Source organism: Aythya ferina (assembly GCF_964211825.1).
Source record: "Aythya ferina genome assembly, chromosome: 5".
Lineage (NCBI taxonomy): Eukaryota > Metazoa > Chordata > Aves > Anseriformes > Anatidae > Aythya > Aythya ferina.
The window spans coordinates 62279296-62298243 of record NC_140301.1 but is presented as its reverse complement, the minus strand read 5'-3'; the positions used below and the strand labels follow the sequence as shown (position 1 = coordinate 62298243).

Genomic DNA, 18948 nt, shown 5'->3' with positions numbered 1-18948 from the left:
TGTTGGCCTCTGCGTTCTGGAAAATCTTTGGTTTTATGGCCATTTCAACACCTTTTTTTTTTTTTTTTTTCCCACCAGAAACAACCCAGTTTTCTACAGACCACGGAAGCACTGCAATTTCTTAACTCCCATCGTATTTTGACATCAACAAGAAGGCCAGATACCTCTGGCCTTCTCTCAGCTCACCAAAAGCCAGGGCTGTATCTTACACATTCTTCTCTCTTCCAAAAATAGTTGTAAATCCATTCCTGAGCTACGCTTTCTGCCTAGGCTCCAGAGCCTAGAGTTATTTCACATCTCTGCTTGTGGCTGGGAATCCTTTGATCTGTTACAAAGGTCGCTATCTTTCCTGCCTGTTGTTTTTCAAACTCACCTGCATTTGCTGTTGTTTGAGAACACTAAAACCTCAGACATTCTGGAAGTTTGAACTTCTCAAGCTCCCCCAAGGTCTTAAAGTGTCTCTCTGGCTCGATCACTTCTAAGGAGGAGATAAAGACTCTTGTTCCCTGTGTCTAAACAGATCGAGTTGTTCAGCTGCCTTTCATAAGGAAGTTTCCGAAATGCTGCCAGAAAACCAACAAATTATCCATCCAATTGATAAAGTCTACAAAGCAGTCACGTCTTATCTCACTGCTAATATGACCAATACACATCAAGTGGCTGTATTGTTGCTCATGACAGCTTTCTATTTATACGGCAGGGGTATGAGATGGGTAATATGAGCCTTACATTTAAATCAAAAACATCTGCAAACAAATACTTGGCAGGAATCTGTGACATCTAAATATGTGAGAAATAAATAATGACTTCATTCAAAGCATTTTTTCCTTAGTTTTTTTTTTTCTTCTTCATTTGTTACCAACTGTTCAGGTGTTTGCTGAGCAAACAGTTTTGCTGAGAACATTCTTGGTGCATTTTGCATACGTTTTTCTCTGGGAAGAGAGAAATGTGAGCAGGACTCAGCTTTCAGTGACTGGGGAGCCACAAACATTGCCTTCGTGAGAGCCTAGCAAAAAAAAAAAAAAAAAAGCTTTTCTTCTTTAAAGAAGGGAAGTGAGCCTGGCTCTTGCATAAGGAATTCCTGTAAGTGTTTACTTTCTACTTACAGTTGAGAAGATGACCATCTACAGTAGCTTCACCCACAAATCACAGCTAAAAACACCTTCCACAGCCAAAATCCAAACTTGGCAGAATTAATATCAATAGAAACTGTATTAACTATTCCAACGAAATGGGAGCACACTCCAGGCTATGGCTGGAGCAGGAGGACGGTGGTATATTCTTGCATGTGTCACTGCTGACAAAACACAGACTTTTTCTACCGGTGTCTTTTTGTTTTTCAGGACCATCCTGCCTTCCTTCGCTTTTTTCCTCCTATTACCTGGGCAGTGATCATTAGGGAAGAAAAAAGAAGATCTTTCAGCTGCTGGGTGCAGGTTTTTCACCCTGATGCTGCTGGCTGTGACTTCAGCTCCTGCCATTACCCCAGGGTTTGAGCAGGCCTTGCACTGCCTCACTTCTAATACCTGACCACAGTGGGTGCTTTGAGCACGCTTTAATTAATGGAGACGTCCTGCCAACGAATTTACATTTTTATTTTCCATGCACAGCAGAAAAACGTCCATATCTCATCACAAATGATGCAAGTGATGCAGCACATCTGTAAAAAAAACTAATGAAAATAATTCACCGCTACATTACCGGCTGTTAAAACCCACTCCTGGAAAACAGGCCAAGGACCCTCGGGGATTTTTAACGCTGCCCTGATGGCCAGTTCCTGATGGAAATGAGATGTCAGGACAAGCCGAAGATCTCTTTGGATCTACATGCATTTATAAGCACTGAAGCATCTCTCACAATCTAATCCAAACAATTTTGCGTTGGTGGAGTGAGTGTTACTGATACAGCTCAGTGTGTGCACTGACACATGCCCATATCCGATCAGCTCCAATTTGGCTTCAAGTCAGGGCCTCAACTTATGCTCTCAATCAATCAGGACCTGAACAAGAAAGCTTTGGCTTCACCTTTACCACACTTCGCGGAAGAAGGCTGCTGTATTTTCCCAGCTTTTTTCTTCCAGGAAAGGTACGCTTGCCCTAAGTTATGCTTGGAAATGGTGGGAATGTCTGGCTCTTGCCAAGGGGAGGGAAACGGGTGGTCACATTTTTCAAGAAAAAAAATAAATAATAAAGTTCACCGCAATATAAACTTTAGAAGTGACAGAGGTAGATTCTTTCCTGGCATCGGCAGCTGCAAACATCTCACAGCCAGATGTGAACGTCTACTGGATGAAACCAAAGGAGTTCAATGCCTTTTACAGTGCTACAGGCAGGCAGTCTACTGGACACCAAGGCAGCTCCACGGACAGCCAGCATTTATTTAAGGGCTTTCAAACCATTCTCCAGCACCCAGACACAATCCCCACTCCACCACTAGCCAAGAACTCCTTGGTATAAAGCCTGCCAGCAGTCACAAGTAGCACGCTGACTCCCTTTTGGCTGCTAGTGGCAAGTGGAAGCAACCACCAGAGCAAAACTTCAATTTACATCTCTGGCTTTGCAGCTAGGCTTCCCTTCCCACCCACCCCAACTTCAGCATGCACTTCTGCAGCGTCAGGAGAGGGAAGAGGCAAAGAGCATGTGAAGGGATTGCAGAAAGAGGCAGAACAACAATTTTTTCATTTCTTCTTGATGGAAATAGAAGGGCAGAACTCTTTTTTTTTTTTTTTTGCACACTGATCCTAGCTAGAAGGTACCATTTTTGCAGCCTGTTTTTTTAGCCTGTTTTTTCCCCGTATGTTTGGGCCCTTTTTTTATGGGGAACCCAACAAACACACAGGGGACTGGCAGGGCTGGAGGACTGAAGATACCTACAGTGAACCTGAACAACACGAAGGGACTGTTGGGACTGTTCATTACAACAGGGTTAAGTAGGTTGCCTCTGGATGGGCTATAAATCAGTGGCAGAATCACAGCTACACGTCCCCGTGGAAGAGTCCTGACCAATGCTGCTTCAGAACCAGGTCACTTGTAGCTGTTTGGGGCTGCTGCTAAATGCTCAGCTTAGGCAGAACTTGTGCTAACTGCAGGCCAGTTTGAATTCTCACCAAAGAGAAAGGCAAACAACTCACAAAGCCAAGGCATCGTCTTCAAAATACATCCCCATTGTCACGTGCCCACTTAAGATGCTTCCTGCCTCTACGAAAGCTTCCTTGGCTGTAAAAAAAAAAAAAAAAAAAGACAAAGATACATAAATAAACAATGGAGAAGTGGCAGCTTCCTTCTGGAAACCAAATCACCGCATCTGCATATTTAACGCCCTCCCACAGCAAATTGCCAGTTGTGAACAAAACTATGATTAGTGGCTGATGAGAAATGGATGCGCCTCATGGCCACAGGCTACGTGAGGCAGGAGCTGGCAGCAGCTGAAAGGATCAGAAGCAAAGAGTTCCTAGTATGAGAACGGCGTCTGCTCTTTAGCCACCAGCACTGAGCTTCCAGGATTTTCACGACAGAGACATTGATGGAAAGTGAAATGCCCTTAAGGACTTAAAGACCATAAGTGTTCCTAGAAACAGGAGGCCATTTACAAGGCTAAACAGAAATCGCATAAATCCCCGTGACCTTTTGGAAATGATTGATGATGGCTGAACGGGAGTAGTGTTAAGTGCCCAGCAGATAAACCAACCTCTTCCAAAGTGTCTTCTGGTCTTACCCTGCTCCTCCCAGCAGGAGGGTCTGCTACAGGCATCCAGGGTCAGAAGGCTAACTAAATTGAAGACACAGAGCCTGAACTGAATTGAAGACACAGTAGGCTGCCCAAAGTAGCCTGAAAACACAGCACTTTTCAACTCTCCCACTCTTTTTATACCAGGCAACTGAAGGCTCTTTTGACTTACGGAGAGTGAGAAATCACCTAGAGAAGTTCAGAGGAGTCAGGTTTGCCCAAGAGTTAAGGTTACGATTCTGATAGAGCCACGTTGCTTCTTAACCCAAACAAAATACCATCCAGATGCTGTTTACTGCTCCTCCTAACATCCACCATCGTGTCACAACTGGCCAACCCAAGCACTTGGGACCAGTGACTCAGACCTCCATAAACTGAAGCTTGCTGGCTCTAACTGGTCACTTTTTGGTTCTTTGCCCCTGGCTTTCCTGCAAGACTCAGGGCCATATTTTCCATTGTGATCCCTTGGAGCCACAGGGACCACGAGCTTTCCTTCACACTATTTTCCTTTCCAAGTGGAAGCTCAGATCCTAAAAGGAGTGGCTCCCTGGGAGCTCAGACATTGCAAAAAAACAACGCGTGTGTCACAAAGCTCGTGAGACAGGTTGGCCAGTCCATCTTGTGATGTAGGGAAAATACCACAGGATGGGTTTGACACCGCTTTCCAGATTCAGTTTTTCTTTTGTCACTTGTTTTTATCAGTGCTGAGGCAAAAACAAGCCACAGGGCCAGCCGATAAGGAATACTGTGAGCTTCAGCAAGAAATCCTTTGGAAACTTGTTGGTGGTCCAGCTTCCGAAGAGAAGGCCGTGAGGAAGATTGTGAGCACACCCTGTGCTACAAGGCACTAAGGAACCCAGCCTGACATGGAAGGAGCAGGCTTAAATCCAAACTTCCTCAGGAGAGCACTTCCACAGGCATTTAACTTTAAACACTCTACTTGAGACGTAAGCATGTGCTCAAGTGCTGCCCTGGAGAGGCCCTGGCTGCAGGAATTCTCTCCTAAATCTGGACAACGTTCAGCACAATCCAGGCTTGCTTTTTTCATCAGGCTCATTTGCACCGAGACCTTTCCTCCCCATCAAATTCCACTTCGCACTTCCCTCCCACCCCACTTCCAAAATTTTCGGCCTTTTGGGGGCTATCTGTGACATCGCCAGCTACACACAGCTCACAGCAACATGCTTAGTTCTGTGCAAGAACCCCCCTAAATTCACACAGTTCCACTACAGATACAAAATGCTTCCAAATAAGCTATTTAAGTAATTCCTAGAAAACCAATTCCCCTGAGAACACTGTTTTATGTCCCCGCAGAGCTGGTCACTCACTGCAGTATGTGCCTCGAGCTGGAATCCCAGCTGCCTTTTATGACAGCTCCCATGAATTGCACAAGCACAGCTTCAAAGCGGGATTTTGGAACGACAAGAAAGAAAACTGCTGGAGGAAGAAGAGTCTATAGTTCCTGCAGCTTTCAGAGGCAGCATCTGAGGCCCTCACTCCTGTAGCATCAGCAAAAGGCATGTCATGAAATCACACACTCCAGCAGTACTTGCAGCATCTTTGTGTGGCTTCTTCCAGACCAAGGTGCCACCCAGCTGGCTTGAAAATTAAAATACTGCTGAAAATTTTCACTGCAATAGGAGAAAAGTTCCATGAGCATGGAAAAGCTACATACCTAAGGGTACACACTAGTAGGTAGACAGTGTCAAGCACACAGCGTGGTAAAGACAGGGGTCTCAAACCAAACACGAAAGAACTTACTGTTAACTGCAGACTTCCAGAAAACTCCAATTCTTTTAACTGGAGAATGTTTTATTATCCTGAAAACTGTTAAAGCCTGTAGATTACATAGCGTGTAATTTGATTTGTATTGAGTGAAAGTTTGAAGCTGCTTGAGCTAAGCTGCTTTTCTACTTTTGCTGGTGTTAATTGTGTCCGACTGCATCTGCTGAGTGACAAAGGATGGCTTAGACAACACAAGATCTCAAATAAAGCGAATCAGGATCAATTATTCACCATTTCTACTAACAGAAGTCCCAGCAGCCAACAAAACGCTTGTGCACCAGTTACCAGAGAACAGGAAACACACAGCCACGCATAAAATCCTCCAAGGACTAACGTCACTGCCATGGCATACTCCGGATACCAAGCAGAGATTCAGATTATGCCACCAGCAGCTATCAGATACAAAGCAAGGGGGAGATTTCTAGACTAATGAAGACCTTAAATTGCTGATTATTGGAGGCAGGTTCCATATTGCCAGGGAAAGAAATCCCTCTGAACATGTCTTATATCCTCTTCCTTAATGTCTACTGTGGAAATGCTGGAGACAAGACAAGGGTTATGCTGGCCCTTTCTTTGTTCTGCCCACACATAAATGTGATCACAAATTTCTTTTTAAGCGAGCAGCCTGTGCAGAAAGCCCCACGCATGATCAAAATGTTCAGCAGAAAGCAAAAGCAGCCTACCTGTTTCCAAAGTGCTGGAGGACACAGAGAGGACACTCAGTTAATGTTTATTGCTCAGTTTACACTGATGCTGGCAAGCCCTGCGATGTTACCAGAGCTGCACGGAACACAGGTGTATTTTTAAACAATTGCTGCACATTTTTGGACACTGTTTTGCTTCCAAGTACGCTTCTGAGTAGCAAACAAGCTCCTCTCCTACAAGTTCCTCTGGTTTCCAGGAAAATGCTCCTTCATTGCCCTAGCAATACTGTGTACCTCTTTGTAATAAATTTTCATTATGATTTTTCTGACAAACCTCTTTTAGCTTAGGTCCACTTAATGGTTTCTTAATATAGTTCTCACATTAAGTGCTGGAAAAAGAACAGGGCTTTATTTAACTGGACATCCCGTTGCTCTGTTTCAGTTAACCAGAGAGGACAATGACATGGCACGTTGCTGGTTCAGGTAAGAGCAGGAATTCTTGCCATGAGAAAATAATTGGAAATTCCAGAGAAGTCTGCGGGCTGATAAGGACAGCAATGTGGTTTCCCTGACTCCAGGCCTGGGTTTGGTGCCAGAACCGCTGGCTCCGGTTTTCTGTTGCCTCGGATTATTCTGCATGACACTCCAATCTCCCTCAGGTTACACACTGCCAAAGCATCACGTATTTCATCTCCCCTGGCATCTGTGGCTGAGTTACCCAGACTGCAGATGCCATTCCAGCTTGCAGATGGAGCATGCCCTAAGGGAACAGGCAATCTTGCGGGCTCCACACGGAGCTGTCTGGAAACCTCCAAGGCTCTTGTTTCCACAGACAGAGCAGGTCTAGAAGGAAATTAACTTCTTCTATACAGGAAACAGTCTCAGCTCACAAGTCCAGCTGGATCCAAGCAGGTTCCTTGCAGAGAACCAGCCCCCATCCTATCTGAAATCCTGTCATCTGGGCTAATGCAGGCTCCATTACTACAGAGAGTGGAATATGTGGGATACAGGGAAGATTCTGGAGCTCAGCTGATGAAAACCAGGAAAAAATGGTCTAAATTTTTTTTGAGATCAACAAGATTTTCTCCTATATTTATCAGACTTAGGTACAGGCCCTCCAGAAGAAGCAAAGCATGTTAGCTGGCTCTGTGAGCACAGCCCAGACGTTTTCTGGTTGGTTCCTGACATTTTATTTTGTTCTTACCTCTGAGCATATTAGATCCTCCCTGGAATTCCTCATGAGAGAAAGTAGCTTTATTTGCATTTAACCAAAGTTTACGGGCACAACGAAGCTTCCAAATGAAAAATACTCTGAAATTTTGATTTTCACCAATATCAGAAGAATCTCCAATTTTACTGAAGTAAATCCCAGAGTTAGCTGGTATTGATTTGTTTTTTTAAGATTTCAGATTGTGTGTTGGTTGGAAGGACTGGGACTACCACATTTGCATGAGGAGTTAGCAAGACAACTGTTGATCCAATAGTGGAAAGGGCTTTCTTTACAAAACAGTATGCTGTGACATGTAGCATGTAGAGGACTGATGGATCTGGGCTTGTTCAGTCAGACGCTGAGAGGAGATTTGACAGCAGCCTACAACTCCTTTGAAAGGGGTGTATGAAAAGGACAAACTTTTCATGGTAAGGGGCAGGAGATAAAACAGGGACACCAGGCACAAATTGTGCCTTGGGAAGTTCATATTGGACATTTGCAAAACCTTCTTTGCATGGATGGTTATGCAACCTTGGGTCACCCAAGAAATTGTTGTGTTTTTTTTTTTTTTTGTACTGTTCTAAGGACAATGTCTCCAATACCTGTCAGGGTTATCTGATGCTACCACAATGGGTATAATAAACATGTCCACAGTTGCTAGCTAACCGCTGAATGTCCTTTGAGTCAGGATTCAAACCTTAGGCCCCACATGTGGAACTACCTGAAATCTACTTGCAAAAAGTAAGAAAGGTGGTGCCAGGCAGGCTTTGATGTGAGCAGACACGGTGGGTCAACTAGAGAAAACAAAATGTGGAGGAACTTCTAAGCATCTGGAATCAACCATCTCCAGTCAGGAATCAAATTGAGTGCTAAACCCCTAAATTCCACACTAACCTTTACTTGTGGCTGTGCTAAACACTCCTAGAACCGAAGTGTGGTGATAGGACGACAGCTCAGATGGAAGCTCTCCTCTTAAGTACCCTTCTGCTTCATCAATCGTCATCAGCTTCAGAGGGCAGGAAACTCGGCTCCTACAGAAAGGAAGAGAAACAACATGGGCTGTCTTCTTCACTTTTGGGATGAAGAGACAAAGGGCAACCTAAATCCTCGAAACAACAATGCCCCAACCCAACGTGACAACCATTACACCTCACCATGGACAAAAATCAGTTGCCTCTGGGAAGGAATGGCAATGCCTAGTCACTGAAAAGTACTGGAAGTGGTTATGGGGAAAAAAAAATAGCCCTAAGCCAAACTGGCTCTTCTGAGATCTTTTCTGCACATGGGACAGGCTGACACCCCTCAGCTAAACTGCAGAGATCTTTTGGTTTAGGTTAACGGGTTGGCTCCAATAAAACCACAGAGGGCTTTGCCACCAACATCATCACCTTAGGACCACACCCAAAGGGCCTTCCTGGACTGAGACCTACATTAAAAACAACAGAATGAATTCCAGAGAGGGACAGTGGCAACAGATGGATATATTGTTCAATAATAGATGTTTTTGACAAAAAAAAAAAAAAAAAAAAAGCACAGGAAGTTATTAAGCTAATTTCCAAATCAGGTCTACAACCAGATCTGACATTATTTTTCCAGAAAGGCATTCCATGACATAGGCCATAAAGTATCCAGATCATCTGGTGGTTGTGCCAATCCTGCTGTGTGGGGACCCATTAACAGGCACTTACAGCATGATGAAGCTGGTCAGTTCTTCAGTTCCCCACATGCCGTTGTACATTAAAGGTTGCTCTCCCTTCTTGTAAATCTTTATGGTAGGAAACTGGGTGACATTCTCTGCCGTGCAAACACCAGGCCAGTCCCAGCAGTTGACCCGAGACAGCAAAACCCCCTGAACTCCTAGAAGAGAAAACAAATACGTTATAAATAGTATCCAACAACAAAAAAAAAAACAAAAAAAAAAAAAAAGGAGTGAAATGATTGAAAAAGGGAACTATGTGAACTTCTTTGGACATTATTGCATAGATTTGTTTCAATGCTGCTGGAGCTTCTGTTTACTTTGGTGTGCATCCTACAGATCCTAACCCAAGGTATGCACATGGTGTGAGGCCAGGTGGGCTGCCACTGACAAGTTGCTAGAACATTCCCAGAGTCAAAAGCTGCTTTGTGTGGGCAGGATGTCAAAATCCAGTCCCAAAATAAACAATCCCTTTGAGTCTAGGCTACCTCCCTCTTGAAGCCATTCACGGACATGCATTACAGCTTTGAATATAAGACTATTTCCAGCCTATATTAAACATCCCAGCAGGTGTAAACTGATTTAAACAACAGACCACGGAGAGAACAAACTCAGGGAAGTGGCAGGTTACACTTCTCAGAAAGAAATTCCCAGAGACATTCACATCTGGCTGCAATGAATCCCTGAGGCAAGCATCCAGGAGCATATAAGGCAGTAAGGAAAGGTGCTGGAAATACTTTAGGAGTGAGGCCAAGACAAAGAAACCATGCAGGCCCTAGCTTATGGGAAAGAGGGAAGAAAAAGCTTGGGGTGGAGGAAGGTGATGTCTCCTGCACCTGGAGGGCAACGCTCCCAGGCACCAAGACATACTGGGGGCCACCCAGCTGGAAGGCAGCTCTGCAGAAAAGGACCTAGGGGTCCCAGTGAACAAGCTGAATGTGAACAGCACTATGCCCCTGCAGCTCAGGCTAATGGTATTCTGGGCTGTATTAGGCAAAGTAGTGCCAGCAGGTCAAGAGAGGTGGTGTTCCCCCTCTACCCAGCACTGGTGAGGCTGCACTTGGAGTTCTGGGTCCAGTTCTGAGCCTCCCAGTACAAGAGAGACCTGGGCATGCTGGAGAGAGACCAACATAGTGGCACAAAAATGATGAAGGGATTGGAGCTGGCACTGTTCAGCCTGGAGAAGAGGTGGCTCAGGGGGATCTCATCAATGTCCATAAATACCTGATGGTGCAAAGAGGACAGAGCCAGGCCCTTTTTGGTGGTGCCCAGGGCCAGGACAAGAGGCAATGGGCACAAACTGAAGCACAGAAGGTTCCCTTTGAGCATCAGGAAGCATTTCTTTACCTTGTAGTTGACTGAATAATAGAACAGGCTGCCCAGGGAGGTTGTAGAGCCTCCCTCCTTGGAGATCTTCACAAGCCACCTGGAAATGGTTGTGGGCAGCCTGCTCTGGATGGCCCTGCTTGGGTCAGATGGATCCAGGGGTCCCTGCCAGCCTCAACCAGTCTGTCATTCAAGGCTTTTTCACTTAATAAGGTGCCCGGTATAGAAAAGTGTCTGTTTTACCTAATACCTGGTGCTAAATACACAAAGAGCCATAAAAAATCATACAAACAAAATAAAAGTAATTCAGTCTGGTGGTCTGATGGCATTAGCCAAACATTAGCAGGTACTTTTAGGGCCTTAAGAAAGAGACTCAGGCCTCACAAGTAAAGAAGTGGGAAAGGAAGAGCTCTTGGGAATTACAGAGCAGTCAGTCCAATTTTGATTCCAGGGACAAGCAATAAAAAAAAAAAAAGCTTTTTATGGGCCACACCGAAGTGATAAACTCAAGGGGGGGTCCATAAACAGTGAAACAACTGAATGTTGGCTTCCTGCATACTTTCCAGGAGCCCAAGACAGCGCATGTAACTTCAGCATGTCTTTATCAGCCTTCCTTTCATCTGCAGGCTGGGTGGAAAGCAGCACAGGCTGCTGCTAGTCCACTGCTAAGCGTGTGCTGACCGGCTGGCAGGTGAACTGTCACTGGCTTCACTAGCCACCACCTCTTGGCTGTCGGCCTTGCCCAACCTGTCTCCTATTTAAATGCAGGCTTGACCAACGACAGGAGGGTTGTGTACAGTCCTCAGGCCATACATTGTCCATGCCCACTGCAGGAATTCAGTATCTCGGAGATCTTTATGCCTTTGGTAAATTTGTTTGAACAAGATTCAACAGTTACATGGGAAAGATGGGATGAAACGTTGAGGCAAGTACACGCAGATTATCACAAAGTGTTCTGTCCTTCAGAAACCTGGGTAAGGGCAGATGATGATGATTTCTCAAGAGCACAGCAGATTAAAACAACCAAGCTTTCTTCTCTGTCCTTTCTGGGTTAGATTCTGATCACTATTTTTACTAAAAGCCTGACAGAATAAGCATACACATCCAATCTTCAGATATTCCAAAGCTCAAAGGGACAGAAAGAGATTTGAAGTCTAAATTAAAGTGATATTCTGTAAGGAGAAACAGGATGCACAGATATCATCAGTGCTGTGGATAAGGGCAAAGCTCATTCTGGGATGAACTCTCTACAGCATTTGCAAGACAAGGGATGAAAATGATGTCCTTCTATTTTGTCCTGGTGAGACCTTTGCAGAGCCCATCAAGCCTTTGTGCAGGTTGGGAAAAACGTTTTTTGAAAGGTGCAAGCAGGTAAAACAAAACCTGGGGAAGAGAGAAGTTTGGAAGATGTCCCCTGAGGAGAAGGTGAGTTTGTTTCAGTCAAAAACTTGCTAGAAGAAGGAAACAATAAAATCCAACAATATGCAAAGTCTGTTCCAGAGGTGACAGTGAGATCTCTCTCTATTGTCAGCTGGTAAAGGACAAGCAGCAGTCCATTTGCAGGCCTGTGGAGGCTGACCGAGTATTAAAATAAGCTTCTGAGAAACAAGCATAACATAGCCAGAATAGCTATGGAAGGGTTTTAGTCACAGGCTCACAGACATTTATTTGCCAGGGATTGGCAAGGCACCCCAAAGACAAAGGTGAAAGCACAGGTGACCTTTGCATGTTTTCCCATCCCATATCCCTCTGTCCTTGAGATCCCATTGGACCATTTTATATAGCCTTTATTTTATTTTCTATTTTGCAGCTCTTTCACGTGAGTTCACTGCTGTTCTGCCTTGTGTCAAATGTATGTACAGAAAAAGCAAGTAGTGGCACTAATCTAAGGGTCTGCAATTCCACTCAGACAGTCCAGAGTCTCTCAAAACACTCTGAGAGAGCAAAAATGGTTTGTGTCATTCTCCAGGCTGTGAAATAACTTCTCAAATTGAAAGCCTGCCCCTGGATTTATTTCACACCTCTGATCCGGTATGGCTGGTTCTCATCAGCTGTTACCACATAATCTTGTGTCTTGCCCAACTCTGAAACAAATGACATGGAAACAAGGCTTTGATGTCTTGTTAAAATTGAGCTGCGAGGCTGCTCTAAATATCCACAAAATGCAAGTTTAAGTATTTGGATACCACCTTGGGGGATTATGTACCATAAATGACCCAGATCTCCAAGGAAGCCCTGGCTGGCCTGAGGAATGCTGTGTACAGGATGATCACTCTACCATCCCAAGCTGCACCATGTTACTAATTACTGAACACAAAGCAGTTTCAGGACTCGAGTCAGCAAAAGTTTGTTCAGCCCTGTGGTCACCGTTGAGCTGCTGGATGGGAAGAAAGTTGAAAGAGAAATATAAGATCCTTCTGTTCTGTGATTTTAGGTGCTACTGAAACTAAAACTAAAAGTGATAGAGAGAAACTCTGTCCAAGGGGTCTTCTAAAAACAGAACAAATCACTGAAGGCTACAGGGAACACTGCAGGATATGCAAAAAAAAATCAAGAATCCTTTAAGCAGCTAATCCTTTGGAGGGCAGGACTGGCATTATCAACAGCTCACATGGAGAGCTGGCCCAAAGGTTATGAGATGAAAAAGCAATGTTATGTGCCACGTGCTGCACTTCAAGAGGAGAAATCCAGTAGAGAATGGGGAATAACCAGCCACAAGTTGCCTGAGTGTTACAATTTCTCTGTACGTAGCTCATAGATAATACACACAACCTGGCAACTTCCCTCCAGTCCTCTTCATTGCCAGCTACTGCAGAGACTTCCACGTCCCCCAGTACCACAGGGGATCTGGTTTCTCCTTCCCTCATTTCCTATACTGATGTTTCCTTGGTGTTAGTCTTTTCCAGCATGGGTGCCTAGGAACCCATAACGGACTCCTAAATCCTTGCTTCAGATTCAGGTTCCATGAAGGGAGAGTGTCTAAAAGAAGGCTATGAAGATGATGAAGGGTCTGGAGGGCAAAATGTGTGAGGAGCAGCTGAGGTCCCCTGGTTTGTTCAGCCCAGAGCAGAGCAGGCTGAGGGGAGGCCTCATGGCGGCCTGCAGCTCCCTCACGAGGGGAGCGGAGGGGCAGGCGCTGAGCTCTGCTCTCTGGGGACAGCGACAGGACCCGAGGGAACGGCATGGAGCTGGGACAGGGGAGGGTCAGGATGGGGGTTAGGGACAGGTTCTGCACCCAGAGGTGGTCGGGCACTGGGACAGGGCCTCCTCAAGGACACGGCCACAGCACTGAGCCTGCCAGAATCCAAGAAGCGTTTGGACACCGCTCTCAGATGTAGGGTTTGGTTTTTGTGTGGTGCTGTGTGGAGCCAGGAGTTGGACTTGATGATTCTCACGAGTCCCTTCCAGTTCAGGATATTCTATGAATATGTGCTGCACGAGTCTGTGTTGCTAAATCACCCAGGTGATGTTCATACCCTTGAACTACAACTTCACACCCCTGTCTTTCAAAGTCATTGGCCAAGAAGACTCCATGAGCACAGAAGAGGGAAACAGAATTGTTTTTCAGCTCAGTTTTTCAGAATATTACTCTTCTTTCACATTGGTTTCTCCCATCTAGGACTTTTCAAAACAGTCCACTGACACACCTAAGAAATGCGACCAAGCTGTCACACTTTCACAACCTCTTTTACAGTCCTAGGGGTGCTGCTTCCATAAATTCACATCTTCTATAAGAAAACAAGAGCTGCAGTTAGCCCCAGTGGCAGAGAGAACCGAAAGCTCTTGATGCAAGAGCAGAAGATGTGCTCTGTTCAGCAAGACCGAGATGATTCTCCTGACCTCCTCTTAGATCATATCTCTTAACAAAGGGAAACCACTTTGGGGGGCCACTTAAACTTTATCTGGTGATGATCTACTGCTGATCATCTGTTACTGGGTGATTCATGGGGTTATCCCAGTTTCCAGCCTCCTCCATTCTCTTGTTCTGTATCTCATATGGCCTATTCTCACTGCCATTTTGCACAGAAAGTTGGCATCGAGTGGGACCTGTATTGCATCTCCAAACGTGCTTTTAGCGAGGGTGACTCATGCCTCAGACAGCAGATCTTGGCTTCTGAACCTTTAGGAAGTTAGCTCCACCTCAAACGGCAGACACAGGAATACCAGCACTTTTGGGGGAGCTGACAGACTGCACCAAAGACATAATCCGTGTTTTAAGTCTTGCATAGCTCAAGCTCTTCTTCCTGCCCCTTGCACTGGTTTACTTTCCCAGCTAACCTGCTTCACTCTGTTCTTACTACCAAGCCCTGCTCTGGATCCCCTGACACTGACTCCTACTTGGAAGTTCACAGATTCACTGATTTTCATCTGGAAACTCAGTATAAGCCATGCCCCCTGAACTAGAACATTCACAATCGATATTGAATCCATCTCAGCCTGATCTGCTATAACCTTTGGCATCTTTAACCTCTCGACTCCAGACCACCCTAATTACCAAGCCTGAGACACCTTCATCCTGGCCATAACAGAGAACCTGGGGACCTCCATCCTTCTAGGTCTTCCAGCTCCCCTGACAGACCTGCCTGTGACCAAGTCTTCCTCAGCAGCAGAGACAAAGATGTATCTTGCAGGAAACTCACTACATTTCTCTCCAGTTCCACAAAAGCAGCCATTCTCCATCCTCTCCAAGGTTACAGCAGGAAAAACAGGCGGGAGTCATTTCATGATTCCAGTTTGGCCTGGGATTCTTCAGTGGGACCTCACTGATCGCAGAGGAAAGGCCCTGACCTCAATCAGTCCATAATCTCTGTTGAGAATCTGCCTATGGCTGCGTCCATGTACTGAGATTGTTATCAAATTATTAAAGAAACACATGGTGAAAGCTTAGCCTCACAAGTCAGCCAAGTTTTGATCATTGGTTCAGGAAGAGGCAGGGTTTCATCCACTGACTCTCCCAGCTTGCTACTTTAGCTGGTCTAACAGCTGTAGAGTCTGAAAGAAACCCCAAAGAATCAATAACCATGACTTCTCTAACAATGATAACTCTCCCTGACCTTTCCTGTTTATTCCCAGGATGTCAGTTCAGATCCAAGGTGCCAGGAAAACTATGGATGCAGAACTGTTTTCATCCAAACCACAGCGCTGTCCTCAGTGTTCCCAGGAGGGTGTCTTGTAAGCAACTCCCAATGCATCCGCTTCCCAGAAAACTCCCTGAGTCTCCTGCACACCCTATACATTTTCTCTCTGCTGAGAGCTGTTTGAATCCTGCTTGCAATTGGCAGGACAAGGTGCTCAGTCCCAGAGGAGTGAGAAATAAGGATGAGAAATCAGCCTTGATGAAGAATGAAAACACACAGAAGGCACCAGCTACTGAAATGAGTTGGGGATGAAGTCACCTGGGTATAACCCTGTAAGCCAGGGGCAAACACAGGTATCTTTAGAAGAGATTCAGCCCATATAAGCCTGACAGTGCAGAAGAACCCACCCATATACTGTTGACTATAGAGGGGGACAGGGCTGAAGCCCTGAATGAAGCTGAACTGGCGCTTAACACCGCTCAGGAAATACCACACTCCTGAAGCACCAATCCCTCCTGCCTTTATTAGCAGACTGCCTGATGTGCGTTGTCTTTAAATGTTACTGATTCTTCGCTGTCATGTATTATTTATGGAATCTGTGGCTGCCTGTGAGACTTCCCATGTAATTAAGCCCGTCTACAGGCCCTGAAGGCATCATCGCTTTAAATTCTTTCTCTGACACTATTCTGCTCCCCCTCTGGATCTGGGCCTGCCCACACCTGTCTGTTATGTCTTCTACCAAAGCCTGGTTACTGCTCTGCTCCAGATCAAGTGCTTATGTGGTGACTTCCAAGTGCAGGAGACCTGATGTAGCCCCCTCGTACACCAATTTGGCTCTCAAGCCTCATGCTGTGCAGCAAGCAGTGCGTCTTCTTGCTCCTTACAGGTCACAGTGCTGAGGGGCACCGACAGGATCCTGTTTTTGGGATGCAGGCTAGGATGCCTGCTATTTGTCCCTCTACCTCCAAAGCCCATGCTGTGTCACTCACTGCTTTTGATGTTCTGTCCTGTCTCCTCATGATTTTGGGCATTTATCGTGCAGTCACTGAGCCCATCAACACCACAATCTCAGCTGAAAGGCAGCTTGGGCAGCTGGTGTGTACAAATTTACACCTAAAGCAGAAGGTGACTTGTGTAAGGTTGTACTGCCAGTCCTGTGACTTTATGCAGGCACAAAGGGACTGCAAGGATCCCTAATTAAGAAACAAATCCTCTTCCTAAACAACTTAATGTGGGTATGCCTTCCTTAAAAGTTTAGGAACTGAAAATGAGTATATTCTGGGTGAGGAACTGAGATACCACCAATATCTTCCCAGTCTTCTGGTTTGTACTTCAGATGCAAACCAGCTCTACAGGAACTTAGACCCGTGGCACCTTACCTTTCAGGTGATCGGCCGCCTCCACATAAGTCTGCAGCACTACCAGGGACACTGCTTCCCCTGAAACACAGAAGAGACAAAGCCCCAAGTTACATATAGGTGACTGACAATGTTACATTACCATTTTCTGCATCCTAAGGTGCTTCAAGCTCTGAAAGACTGAATGAAATGAAGAAAATTTGACTTTATTTTACTGCAGCAGCCAGTGACTGGGTTTCCTAGGTTATCCCATGAGTCCAACGCACTCATTTCCCCTCTTGTCCCTCATTCAGCCCCTGTCAAAGTAAAGTGGAAAACCACTGATGTATTTTATACTGACAGATACTCTGTCGTCACACATTATCAGTCAATGAGAGGAAGTAATTTAATCTGATTGCTACGAGTGGGTGGGGGTACATGGGACAGGATGCAGCATATATTTATGATTTAAACTTGCCTACGGTATCACCACTCTACGGAAAACGTGTGAGCTAGTGAAGGGCCTGCCAGTCCACATTTCATACTCACAGCTGGCATAAAACAGCACCACCGTCTGGGCAGCTTTCAACACGGCAGAGTGAAAGGTCTCCTCCGTCAGGGTAAGGATCTGCTCCAAGGGCAGCTCTCGCTTCTTGTCCCTGGAAACTGCTTCCACCACCTGATCATCCTGAACGTCTGCAAGGGGCCAACAGCCGTGCATGAAGAAAAGCACGTGCACAAAAGGCACAGGGAACTACACACCCATCTGCAACCCCATTAGAACGTTTTAATAATTCTGCTAAACAGAAACAATCTGGTATAGAAAACAAATGTTTTCAAGAAAGCATTGCAGGGGCCGGTGTTTTCTCCCTGGAGAAAGCAAGTCTGGAACAGCTCTTACCAAAACATGTCTCAAACCTTTCCAAAGGGACAAATAATTCTGACAAATAAATCATAATTTCTTCTGATGCCTGAAGAGGAGACAGCGTCAGGTGCTCTTTCAGCACCTTGTCCCCCTGAAGCTGGACATATTTAAGCAGAAGGAGCCCCTCTCTCATGCAGCGTCTCTGCAACCGTTACTATAACAGCTGCTGATTTTTGTCCGTGGTGTTTGCTCTAAAAATTACAGCTGTCTGTCATGAAACTCCAGGGATCTGCAGAGAATTAAAGAGCTACTTTGTACAGCCATCGTGTGACTGTGATAACCACAGAATGACAGACTGGTTGAGGTTGGCAGGGACCTCTGGGTCTATCCTCCCTGCTCAAGTAGGGATACCCAGAGCAGGGTGCCCACAACCAAGTCCAAGTGGCTTTTGAAGATCTCCAAGGAGATTCCACAACCTCTCTGGGCAACCTTTCCCAGGGCTCCATCACCCACACAGTACAGAAGTGCTTCCTGATGCTCAGAGGGAACCTCACGAGTTCCAGTTTGTGCCTGTTATCTCTTGCCTTGGTACTGGGCATCACTGAAAACAGCCTGGCCCTGTCCTCTTTGCACCCTCCAAAGGGATAGTTTGCCTTGGATTTGCAAGAGCATTCTTTAATGCTTTAACATATGTCTTGGAGATGTTGACTGCATGTCCTACCTGATGACAATCAGCTCCTCACTGTTTAATTACACACCTTGATTGTCATTCTCTTTTTCATCCTCATCTTCCTCATCCTCATCCTCCTGGATTTGTTCAACCTTGCTCTTATCTTCCACCAAGGTTATAACTTCATCGGTGTCTTCCAAGACCAGGTATTTGATCGGCACTCCCTAAGGAAAATAGGAGCAGAACATCACCCTGTGTCTATTCTACCTGCAAACCAAACTCAAGGCTGATGGGGAGTTCTGATGGGGAGGGAATTTAAAGTTCCCTCCCATCTAGCCCATTATTTTTAGGGTGTTTCAACAGATTCCTAAAGCTGCCAAACAGGGGAGATCCTGGGATGTCTTTCTTTGGTGCAGTTTCATCTGCACATGAGCTTATTTCACTCCAAACTGATGTTTGGTTTTCAGAAAGTAATTGTGGCTATGTGGGATCCTCTGTCTGTAGCAGGAATGGTGAAAGTGGACACCTGCTCCATGTTAAGATGTTGGGAGGTGAATCTCCTACTGTGAGAAAAAGCCCAGAAGCTGAACAGTGAATGTGAGTGGAAGCTG

General features: G+C 45.6%; 1 protein-coding gene across 7 annotated transcripts in view; it reads right to left on the bottom strand.

Annotated features, from left to right (window-relative positions):
• Positions 1 to 18948, bottom strand: part of TXNDC16 (thioredoxin domain containing 16) — a 40624-nt gene that overhangs the window by 7502 nt on the left and 14174 nt on the right. For all 7 annotated transcript variants that reach the window (XR_014693195.1, XM_084519669.1, XM_084519670.1 and 4 more), the window contains exons 11-16: positions 18426 to 18561; positions 17352 to 17498; positions 16845 to 16904; positions 9054 to 9222; positions 8260 to 8396; positions 3131 to 3215 (exon numbers count right to left, since the gene is read on the bottom strand). Coding sequence is in view for 6 of the 7 variants with exons in the window: in XM_084519669.1 (XP_084375795.1) it covers positions 3131 to 3215; positions 8260 to 8396; positions 9054 to 9222; positions 16845 to 16904; positions 17352 to 17498; positions 18426 to 18561 (734 nt within the window). In the remaining variant the exon portion in view is untranslated. The remainder of the gene's footprint in view (positions 1 to 3130; positions 3216 to 8259; positions 8397 to 9053; positions 9223 to 16844; positions 16905 to 17351; positions 17499 to 18425; positions 18562 to 18948) is intronic.